Raw genomic sequence first — 12153 nt, 5'->3', positions numbered from 1 at the left:
AAAAAAAAAATCTGCCAGTGCGGTGTGAGTGATGAATGACCGAGCTTGTGATGTCTTCAGACGGCTCATCTTTCAACCTGCACAGATTTATTAATGATTTAATACTGCGCTCGGTCACTCTCCCGCTCTCTCGCTCACACTCACCTCTGTTACTTTTTAATTTCCTTTCCTGAGTTTCTCCCTTTCTTCTCTCCTCCTCTCTCTGTCTGGAGCCTATTTTACTTAGCATGGACTGATGTCAGTTTGCCTTTAAATGAGCAAACATGGCACAATACTCCCCCCCTCCCACATGGTCACAAAACTGCACCAATATCTGGAAATCACAGTGGTGCTGGCCGCTCTCAATTGGCTGTTCATGTCCTCGTCGTGAAGAGAGAATTAAAGGAAGATCCACGTGGCCTAATAGATTTAATTTGTCATGAGGGAGAGGGAACCGTGACTTGACGAGGTCCCAGGGTTCGCAGATGAAAAAGTCAGCCTAATAGAGGAGGTGAAAGCCTGGGAAGGCATGTGTCGGTGCTCACAGGCTGTCATTAAGTTTCAAATCCTGTCATTTCCGAGTGAATGCACTTCAATGTGTGTGTGTGTGTGTGTGTGTGTGTGTGTGTGTGTGTGTGTGTGTGTGTGTGTGTGTGTGTTTTCTGCATGGACATCCAGGAACGCTTGTCTTTGTGGTTTTTCTGTAGAAATGAGACACATCATGGCCCTCTTTTACACTGCCCTTTGCAGTGCGGGAATCATGAGCCGGGTCTCCACATCAGCGCCTGTGCGAAAGTGAAAAGAGCTTGTATGAGTCACTACTGGCGATGGCTTTGTCACCTTATAAGGCCATAAGAGTTCCATATGTGTGATTCAAAATAAAGGAGAAGTTTCGCAGAAGGGGAGGTTGTTTCCTATCAATCAGAATTCACTACTTGATCCAGGGGTTTACTTTAAAGGGCCAGTTCAACCCCCAAATCAAAAATTCATATTTTTCCTCTTACTTGTAGTGCTATGCTATTTAACCATGGGCAGACATCTCGACAGCTGATTTCTCCAACACGTGGAAAGAGCATTATGAAAAGAAACACATTTAAATGCTTCTGAGTTCACTGAATAGTTTGTTTTCAATGGCAATCCCATGCCTGATGAGCATCCTAGAATAAATATTAATAATAATAATAACAGGTACATATCACAAAAAACTATTAAGCACGGTAAAATAAAAAAATCCATCATTAGATGTTATTGGTAGATAAAAAATAGTGTCAGTGTCCAAGCCTTTTTTTTCCTGGCACTGCAATGGAATACTAGGATAGGGACCAAAACAATCTTGAAGGATTTTTGGGGTGAACTGTCCCTTTAAAGTGAATCCAAAAGAAAAAAGAAAAAAAATGCCTGCGATGATACTAATTTGACAACAGATGGCACCACATGAGCAATTACTGAAGGCGAGATCTTGGTCGAGAGAGGCTCGATGGAACCTGATCGAGCCTCTCCTCTCCTCTGTCATCTTGAGTTCTCGGTGGCTGAGTTACGCAACTTCCCGCAAGACCACTTGGGGAGTCATCGGCAACAATCTGTGAGAAAGTCTGTCTGGGAAATATCATGATTACATTAAGGTTGGCTGAATGTGACCCGTTCAGTGCATCTTCTTCCTGTGTTTACCTGCAACGTGCTCCCGATGAGGTGTCCGTCACCTTTTGTCGATGAGAGATCTAAGCATCGCTTTTCCCACCATCTCATACCTTCTTCTTCTCCCCCGTCTCCATCTCTCTCTCCAGAGAGAGAGAGAGAGAGAGAGAGAGAGAGAGAGAGAGAGAGAGAGAGAGTCTGTGGGTGGTTTTTTTCCTGTAGGTGGTTCTCTGGCAGAGCCTGAGGACTACAGTGAACACAATATGTTGGGCTCACAATCACAGTAACGAGTAGTTCGATCTGTGCCAGCTGTTGTCACAGGGAGGAGTTAACAGACCAGAACTTTGCTGAATCTTCCTCGAAAATGAAGTTGAATTGAATTGTGTTGTTTTATTTCTAACCACATCCTCCGAACTGTAATTACGCCACCCACTCCCACGACTCCATCAACATCACAAGGAACATCACCGAAGTTACCTGGGTTTCTTTGATCATGCGCTTCATTTGGCTATTCGGTGTCTTGTTTTTGTTTTTCTTTTAAGATGTCTTGATGAATTTCAGACGGCGAATCCCTTCCAAAGAGTTAGGGAGCGTCTTTGGACCATTTGACGGTGGTGATGTCTTAACGTGAGCCGAGAGCAGACGACCAAATCTAATCCCTCAGGAAGAGAATAATCCACGCAGTCATGTGGCTCACTAATGAGAACCTGAGAGTCCTGGATCAGCCACACACACACACACACACACACACACAGTAAGAGAGAATGAGCTAATGACATTTGGAAGCTGATTCACTATCTCTTACAGTGATTTGTGAAGCTTGCATTAGCATTACAGTGATCATGAGGCTGTCAAATGTTTTTGTTGTATCCAGGTCAAAGGTTAAATAGCATCAGTGTACTTCAGGGACACGTCCAAAAAAAAAAAGGTTAGAAGTTTTTACTACTTTGCATTAAATGATGGACTAATTTTGCGACGGAGCACAAAATATTCTCGCACACAGACCTGAGGCCTGAAGACGCGTGAGCAAGTTCAGATCAGTCCAAACATCTACAGTGTGACGCCATGCTGCTGTAATTGCATTGTTTCCATCAGGCCGTCAGCGCCCGCGCTGTGGAGCAATCACACAGCAGCGCATGACACTGTCGTGATTGGGCGCACAAACACGGCCTGACAGGAAACAACGCGACACGCCTATGATACGGCATCAAAACGCTGACTTCACTTTGGCTCTCGCTGCATTTTGCACTCAGGGATTCAAATAAACTTTATGAAAGACATTTTTCCGAGCACCTGCGACGGCGGGTCCCAGCTACCTTGGCATTCAAAGAAGACACGGAGAAATGAAAAAAAAAAAAAAAAAAAAAGAGGACAACAACTTTGCATGCGTGCAACCAGAGTCAACTTGCTGGAAGATCAATAAAAGCACCAAATCTGTGGGTGTGCAGCAGGAGCCTGTGCACGGTTTATATAATGCGCTGCATGTGAATCAAAGAACGAGAGAAAAAGAGGGGCCAGGGACACGTAAAAAGCAATCCGTGTCGAGAGAGCACAGGGAATCATTTTCAGCAGAAGAAACAATGATGGAGAATGGAGCAGAGTGGGAGAGGAGAGAAGATGTGGTAAAAAAAGCAACAGGGACATGGAGGGTGGAAAGAAAATCTGTGTGCGTTTGGAAGTGTGTGTCTGCGCGCGCATGTGTGTGTGTGTGTGTGTGTGTCTGTATGGTCGTGAGTACAGCAAGAAATAGCTTCACAAAGACGTTAGAGGATACCCATAAGAAAGACTTGATCTAGTTACCATGGATACAGAGAGTTCGTCTTTGGCAAGTGAACTCATTGGAGTGTCCAGTTTATATTCAGACAAACACCGTTTTCCCTTCCGATCCTCATCGGAAGGGAAACCGACGTTCGCTCATTTGCCAAATTTAGAAAAAAAAAAATTTTAAGAAAAAAGCAGGAATCACATCTCATTTTGTCATGATGGAAGAACGCTTTAGGCAGAGGGACAACCATTTATACATTAAAGGAGCTATATGTGTGATAATTTTAACTTAAAACTAGATTGCCTAGTACGTTGAAGAGAAGTCTCTGTTGCTAGCCTCGGCAACATCCTACTGTGATGGCACTTAGTACCTCAAGAGGCGACAGTGAGTCACTGCAGCTGCCAGTCTCAGAATTTCTCAGGGTAATTTTACTGTAGGCTATTTAGTGACGGCTTATAAAAAGTAGCCAACACTATTTGATATGATTTTTTTTAATATCATGACTTGAAAGAGAGCAGACAGCTACGCACATGAGAGAGGTTATCCACGTTTGATGTTGCGGAAGGGTCCAAATTCAGTACAAATCAAGTTTTCCTAAACCTAACCAAATTTCCTCCGGTCTTAACTTTTTTAAAGTTCCCTAAACAGAATTCAAACCCTGAGACCTCTACCTATCCCGCTCAGCCATGATGCCTAGCTCTAGATTGCTCCTGGAACAACATTAAGTATGATGTTCCAACACAGTGATGTCAGACACACCGCATGCTTCCTAAGGTAGCTGTTTGCTGACATACGAGACGGACAGTGCATTATTCTTTCTTACAAGGATGGATATCCCAACTTTTCTGGCGATCCCCCCTCCCTGAACTTGTGTACAGTATGAATCTCACGGGTGGCCAGCTGTTCCATATAACACTCTTAAATGAGCAAACATGTCTGACAAGCCTTTGTCACGAACTGGCTCAGGGAGTGTGACAGGGAGGGAAAGCCCACGCGAGACATTCACTTAAGAGAAGATTCATTTGTCGTTTTGAAGTCGACACAAATGAACAATGGAGTGTGTAGACCGGCAACAATGAAAGCGGTGCACGGGTGCGTGGTTAATTTGCTGCAGAGGTGTTGAGGGTGCGGATCAAAAAGGGGAGGGGTGGGGTGGGGGTGATGCGGGAGTGAATGTGAGCTGCGGTAAAGGGAGAGACAGGCCCTTTGTAGCCCGAGGGCCCAGGTGACGCACCCGTGTCATCCAGTCAACCCATCGACAAGACAGCGGGTGGGAGGCGTTGTCGCTTAAAATCGTCCAGATAAAAAAAAAAAAAAAAAAAAAAAAGTCTTGACACAAGTGAGCTGTAGGAAAGGTTTTAAGCAGAATAATACAATACATTAGCCTGCATGACAGTCGTAAAAGCATACTGTAAATAAATTAAAATCATAATAAAAAGCCAGGGCATGTGCAAAATTTACATAATTACACAATAGCAAATCTGGGATCCGCTGACAGTGGTCAGCACTGCTGTCTTTGGCTCTGCAGACTCACAGAAGCCTGCGCATCCCCCACACTGTTTTTTTTTTTTTTTCTTCTCTCGGTAAGTGAACGTGGAGGTGAAGGTAAATAGACAGAGGACTGCAACACAGTCTCTTCCTTGAGACGATGAAGAGACTGTGTTGTTGATGAAGAATAGACGAGACTCCCGTTTTTCGCTCCGTCCTTACCATTTAGGAGCATTTAGTCCTTCTGTTCAGTTTGGTCAGGCAAGTTGTCAGAAGAGGATGTTTGGCTGTTTGGTACCTAAAATAATCATGCATTACCACAGTTACCAAAAACACTTGTTAAATAAATGTGCAACTTCTGGCTCCAAGGGATTTCAGTCCGCAAGCTCTGAAGTAACTGAGCTCCGAGCGTCCAAAACACTGAACGCAAACTGAAAATCCTCAATACTGCTTTTCTGGCCGAAGTAGCCAAACTGTACGCGCGTGTTCATCTCTGTCCTAGTATGTGTCCAATCTGTTCAGTCCCCTGCCAATCGCTCGTCTCCTTTCATTATTTGAAGCAGCCTGAGCAGCTCATCTGCCTGTTGGAGTCGAGCTGGGGTGAGATGGTGTCCGGTACCACGCTCTTCAGGATGTCGTTCTCCGTGGCCATGATGTGCTTGACCAGGAAGTTCGCAGCTTCACAGATGTTTAGATTGTCCTGAAGGAGAGAGGGGAAACTGTGGTTAATTTTGCCTCTGTAATTGGTTTTTAAAGATACAGTTTCATTATCTATGTAATAATCTTTTGCGATATAGCTTAAAGATTGTTAGATCCTAATCATCATCATAAAAAAAAAAAAAAAAACATTTTAACAGATTCTATTTGGAATAGTTAGCTAAGCTTCCACAGCACAGGATGTTCCAGCTTAATCAACCTTGATGTCAGCACACATCCTGTGCATTAACTGTGGTTGACCACCATCACGGTTTGTGACCCTCAAGCATCACATGAAATGCACCTATTAGTCAGTCGCATCTTAAATCACCCGAGGTCGATTTCAACACATTCAGTTTCTGCAATCTCCATTTGATACACCTGAAAAAGCCTCCGTCAGGTTAGGAGTGACAAATTATAGAATGCTGCCGGTTGCGTGGCAACTAGCGGGACCTCATCGGTGTCTTGGGACAGATGAAATGATCCACCTTAGTCGCAAACTGGAAAAGGAATTTAACATTTGGCAACATCGTTAAAAGACGAATCCCAAATCAAACGACTTGCCCTTTCCCGTGCAGTCCCCGTCGCACGCTCCCTAAATTGGCACTCAGGCATCAAACCGTGGCGAATCTCTGACCTACAGCATCTTCAAAATGAGGCTAACGAGCTTGCCATCACCTTCGTGTGAACCACACCACGCACACTTCAATGTGTCTGAAACTACTTCTTTTGAACGCTGTAAACATTTTTTTTTCTAACTGCTACCAAAAGCGGGACGTGTATGTCTGTTTGCCTAGCCCACCTCAGACACCTCTGGCTGAACCTGCGCCTTCTAACCTTTGACCTCTCAGAATGTTGAGCCTCGATGCCACAGGAATGGCGGCGCACTTAACGCTGCCGCGACACAGGAGTGTCAACAGAGGATGTGTGAATGGAGACAACTTTTGCAGAATTTACAGCTGCGTATAAGCACTGCGCTTTTTAGATCGCCTCATTGATTATCATTCGGCGACAAACACAATCTGTATATCAAAACTACGTAACCGCTGTAAGAAAAATCATATTTCAAATGAATGAAAGTCCGATGAAGCTTCAGTGACGTATATTCACACAGTATATATGCGACAAAGACAAATAGTTTCTGTGCACCTCTGAGTCCACTCAAGGAAAGAAACTAATTAAAAAACTTTTACTCCGATTGGAAGGACTCCCTGAAAGATGGAGCATTTGAACACCAGTCAAGGGAAAAAAAAAAGAAGCATCGAACAACCCTCCAATACTTTTAACTTTTCACTTCAATAACATGTTCTGACCCTGCTTTGTGAATTTAACTCGCCGAGCCACTTTCCACGAGGATATGAAATTCCAGTTGGCTCTGTGGGGATGTTTTTTTTCGCTGACTGAACTGACCTGAGTGGGAGATGATCTCCACTAAGCGTGTTAGCCACTCACTGCCAAGGCCCATTCATTCTGACGCTGATACTAAAAGCAATATTTCAACGATTTGGGAAATGGGCTTCTTCACATTCTTGCAGAGGGTTAACGGGGGAAGATGGATCATTACTCTCATGTCCGCATAAAAGTAGGTAAACGGATGGAAGCAGCTAGCCTGGCTCCGTCTGAAGTTTCCAGTTACCAGAAGCTCTAAAGCTCACTGGTTTGGCACAGATTAAACTAAATAGATGTAAGTGAGAATTAGAGGTGCTGCTAGACACAGTTTGTTACCTTGACACAGAGCGAGCCTAGCTATTATCCCCCCATTTCCAGTCATTATGCTAAGTTAATTGTTGTCAGAGTGACAGATCACGGATATGTTAAAACTTTAAATTTCCTCAGGTTGCAACTTCCACTAGGTTCAATTTGATCTTTTGACAATGTTGTGGTTATGCTGTGGTTAGGGTTTAGGCACCAAAACCACTTGGCCGGGGTTAGGGTTGGGACATGATCATGTTTTGGCCCTAAAATACCTGTTTCAGTCGCCACAAACAAGACTGAGGATGCCTCGAGGTCTTGTTAAATAAACCTGGCTTTTGTTGCCGACAAACGTTCAGGAAATGTCCTGAACTTCCTGTCAAAATGTGTCATTTTGATGTGCTTAATTTCGAACATATTAGGCTAGCAGATAGAAGAACACGTCAAGCACAGTCCGCTCTCACCTTAGCGGAGGTCTCGAACCACCCGACGAAGCCGTGGTCCTTGCAGAACTGGTCCATTTTGATGCCGTTGCTGGTCAGCTCCCTGCCCTGGTCGCACTTGTTGGCCAGCAGCACGGTGGCGATGCTCTGTCCATCGGCCAGCATCAGCTTGGAGTCCAGGTCCTCTTTCCACTTGACGACGGCCTCGAAGGTCGTGTGCCGCGTCACGTCGAACACTATGAAGGCTCCCATGGCTTCCCGGTAGTACACTCGTGTCATGTTTCCAAAACGTTCCTGACCTGTGACGCGCACACATACACACACTTCATTCATTAGTTGTTGTCCGCAGCCACCAGTCTGACGAGAGATTGTTTTCCTGCATTTTTCTTTTGGCGGAAAACAACTAATACAGCTGGTATTAGGATCGCAGTCAGCGGTGCCTGCATTCCTATGAAACAGCACATTCCTGTGGACTTACTGTCACGTTGCACTTAACCAGACGGTCAATGCGGCTGCTGTTCCCTCTGATAATGGGCCCACTTAGGCAAATTAAATCTGTATTTTGCCCCCACCTTGCCATGAAAGATAAACTTTGACCTAGACTGTAACCCTGTAAGAACACAGCCATGTGAGATGTCTGTGTGCAGGTACGCCTGTGTGTGTGTGTGTGTGTGTTCACCGATGCTTGTGTGTTTGTGCAGGGAACTGACACTGGGGACACTTGCAGAGCAGGTTACTGCAGCTGTCAAACGTGACATCCCCACCCCGGGGCTGTGTGTGCTCTGCCATCTGATGTGAGCGCTTGCTGGCCCGAGAGCGTAGGCGTGCGCATCCTGCTTTGTTTTACACGCGCTGCCCTCTCAGCAGAAAAGTTTACGTGGCTGATGAGTATCAGCGCCTGGAAAGCCCACTAAGAAATGCTCTCAGTGCTGCCACTTGAGCCTTACGAGTAAGAGGAAATGGAAAGAAAAAAAAAAAAAAAAAAAAAAAAAAAACTGACTGGACATGGATTGAGAACTTCCTCCTTTTTTTTAGGCCAGAGACTGTAGGGGATGAATTTCATCACCTCTCAGTGTTGTGACCAAGACGGACGCACACATGTCGCACGCGTCACCTGACAGGCCGTCATTCAATCAAAAATGACGGTGCAATCTTTACAGCATGTGAACCGCCCCATTAATCATACTCCTTTTTTTCAGGCAGGCAGGCAGACAAGACCAAAGCACACTCCTAATCTCATTTGAGGGATCCAAATGAACATCTCGAAAGCATGTGCCCCGCAGCCGTAATGCTGTTTTGTTTTTATTTAGGCTACAAAGACACTCCTGTGACTGGCCTTCAAATCTCCCTCACATGGGCATACCCACATGATGCAGCACCATACCTTGGATGAGTGACTGAATGACTGTGTGTGTGTGTGTGTGTGTGTGTGTGTGTGTGTGTGTGTGTGTGTGTGTGTGAGGAGAGAATACTGTTCCTGTCAGATATCAGCGCCCCACGGTGACAGTGCATCTTTGGGCTGTGAATGTTTCATCATTTTACAAGAGTCATGCCTTTTGTCTTGTCACGATAAGTCCTATCTGCATAAATCATCAACTTTTCAGGAACTATGACAAACATATTGCTGAAGAACATTTGGACTTTTTTTTTTTTTTTTAAATTACTGTTCCTCAGTGAAAGGGCTCCTGAGGACTAAACAACACGAATATCCTACAATGTAAAACGTACGTGACACTGCAGATGATTTACAGGAGAGGACAGACGGTCAAACCTTCTTCTCTGGCCCACCTGCTATGTCCCACAGCTGGAGCCGGACGGTCTCAGAGTCCCAGTTGAGCACCTTGAGGGCGAAGTCCACGCCGATGGTGGCGCGGTAGTTTGTGGAGTAGGTCTGGTGCACGTACCGCCTGATGATGGAGGTCTTCCCGACGCCGAGGTCTCCGATCACCAGCACCTTGTACAGGTGCTCCTTCCGGAGGCCCTGCATGCCGTTGGAGTGTGAGGGGTGATTGGTCATTTATTCCACCTGTCGGATCTCAGGCGCAGCAGCAGGAACAGGAGCAGGAACGGGGGCGGCAGAGTTCCTTCGCTCTCAGCGTCTCTCTCTCCCTTCTCTCTTCGTGCTGGGTTTAAGAGCACGCCCTCCCAGAGGGGAAGTGTGTGATCTGCTCAGGGGTTGTGCTTGGGAACTTGTGACCTCGCCTCGTCAGAGACGCGCGGCGCGGCGCGGCGCAGTGCGCGCGGTCTCCTGACTGCACGGTATAGTTCCTGTTACTCGGTGAGTCTTTCGAGTTACACGCTGCCCGCATACATCGTGTTTTTTGTTGCACAAGAGTCGCCTGCCTGCTTCACTTTGTGAAGTTAGTATGGAGGGACGCGCAGGAGAGGAGGCGCTGGACTTGGATTCCGTTTCAAACGCTACGTTTTTATTTCAGGTCGCCTCCAACATCTGACACTTGTGACAAGATATGTAATGGAGGTAGTTTATTTTATAGTTTAACAAAAAGCTTTTTGTGTAAAATGACATCAGTGCACTGGGAATTTAAGAATTATAAATTATAGCAGCTTTTTCTACATTTTAATCTCTTGAAAAGTTTTCTACACAACGACATGATCAGGCCCTAACAAAAAAAACAAAACCAAAAAAAACCCTGCAACGTCATTCATGTCCAAGTAAAAATGACTGTAAAGCACCGCTTTACCAGGCATGTCAAACAGGGCAAACTGCTGAGACTGTTCATTAAGTCCTTGTCCACTGTTTCACCATTTAAAGTGTTCTCTGGTTTACTGTACGATAGTTGAGGCACAGGCTGTCCTCTGCAGAGTGCCTTTCTCTGAATGTTTGCACATTTACAGTCTGTCAAGAGTATACATTAAACTAGTTTTACTGTTATGTGATTACAAACACAAGCCTGAAGATTAATTCACAACACAGTTAAAACAAAAGTTGGTTTGAGGCTGAATACTGCTGGAAAGGCCATTAGAATGTCTTCATCTTTAAATCAGATTATGATCCATAGAATATTAACACAACCTCTCCTAATCAGGGTAAAATATCTTTTTTCTGGTTTGGGGCTATAATTGGATTTAACAAAATGGAGAGAAGATGCGTCTGCTTGAGTCACGAGGGCCGGCTCCATGGAGCATGTCTGCTGGGCCATCAGGATGACCCCCCCCCCCGTAAACCAGGGAACACAGACCGATGTCAATCAGCAAAGCTCTTGCTTCAGCAGGACTCCAGACCCGGCGTTATCCGCCAAACTGGATCACAGGGTACCAGAGTTTGAGTGCATTCGCACATACAGATGGACGGATGTGACCAGGCTGACGGTCTCTGCAAGTTTATTTACATCCCCGGCTGCACTGAACACGAGGGCCATTATCTCATGCGAGGCGTCGCCCACGGAGCTCTACAAGACATCCCACGGTGACTACACTGACATCCTGCTGCTTCTCTTCTCTTAATTGCTTCACATGTGAATGGGGGGGGGGGGGGGGGTTAGTTTTTCCCCCCACTTGCCTCTGACAGTGTCCACACACACACACACACACACACACACACACACACACACACCTTGGCAAACAGCAGTAGACTAATGCAAAAGTGTTGAAATGGATGTTTTCTGTCGCCTTTAGTAACATGCACATGAATGCCAAGCCAGAGGCTGTTAATGTACATATTCAACCCCAGTGCACTCAAGCCATGTGAGTAGAGTTTCTAACCATGTGAGTCTGAAGTGGTCTGTGGGAGTGAGAGGAATCATCATAAAGTATAGGGACAGGTCCAGGACAGTAACCTCTCCCGGCACAGCGTACGTCAGTGTGCAGACTATGATCTGTCTATAATGTTTCGTGTTTGCTGAGGGTGTCAGGATTCAGCTTTATGGTGGCTCTAAAGCCATAGATTGTGGCGCTGTTGAATTATATTGCGTTGCACTGAGAGGTACGACCACAATCAGTTTTCAAGGATAAACAAAGAGTCGTGCCGCTGAGGGCTTGCTTTCTCCCAGGACTCATCAAAGCCATGGCGCTCCAGCTATGAATAAACCTTGCCCACCATCTAGCGAATATTCATTTTGCAGAACAGCGTGGTCTACGGTATGCGACATAGGAAATTATATCACGTTATTTAAGAGAGAAGTGGCCTAGAAACCCTATTTCCCGTTGGGTTTATTAATTATCGCACTGTGATTTGACACAATTATCTTATTTAGAAAAAGGTTCCGAGGTAACATCGACACAGGAAGCGTTAAAAATAATGCCGCACACGGCCCAGTTCTCAGCGACGAACAGGAAAAACGTGACTCCTTCGATGGTGAAACGATGAGTTTAGGATGAAAAATAACACCTGTTCTTATATATCGTGATTATTGTTGTTGCTGGAGTCCTGTTATTCAGTCAGGGAAGATAAAGTCTTTGTTCACATCTGGTATCAATATGCACCCTGAGTGATCT

The 12153-nt window shown here is 45.4% G+C and overlaps 1 protein-coding gene across 1 annotated transcript; it reads right to left on the bottom strand.

Moving 5' to 3' along the window:
* Positions 1-4719: 4719 nt before the first annotated feature.
* On the bottom strand, positions 4720-9875 carry rab38b (RAB38b, member of RAS oncogene family). Its single transcript, XM_037119717.1, has 3 exons — positions 9487-9875; positions 7720-7997; positions 4720-5567 (listed from the first exon to the last, which is right to left on the bottom strand). The coding sequence occupies exons 1-3, from the start codon at positions 9713-9715 to the stop codon at positions 5418-5420; spliced, it is 657 nt and encodes a 218-aa protein (XP_036975612.1). The 5' UTR covers positions 9716-9875; the 3' UTR covers positions 4720-5417.
* Positions 9876-12153: the final 2278 nt, after the last annotated feature.

This window comes from Acanthopagrus latus, chromosome 13 (genome assembly GCF_904848185.1).
Source record: "Acanthopagrus latus isolate v.2019 chromosome 13, fAcaLat1.1, whole genome shotgun sequence".
NCBI lineage: Eukaryota > Metazoa > Chordata > Actinopteri > Spariformes > Sparidae > Acanthopagrus > Acanthopagrus latus.
Note: the sequence above shows the minus strand (reverse complement) of the source record. Positions and strands in the feature narration are given on the sequence as shown.

Excerpts from the sequence above, each read along its gene's own strand:
- rab38b (XM_037119717.1), bottom strand. The coding sequence starts at position 9,715 with ATGACCAATCACCCCTCACACTCCAACGGCATGCAGGGCCTCCGGAAG. Across the intron at positions 7,998-9,486 it reads CCAGCTGTGGGACATAGCAG|GTCAGGAACGTTTTGGAAAC; the intron begins GTGGGCCAGAGA and ends TGCGCGTCACAG. Across the intron at positions 5,568-7,719 it reads GGTTCGAGACCTCCGCTAAG|GACAATCTAAACATCTGTGA; the intron begins GTGAGAGCGGAC and ends TCTCTCCTTCAG.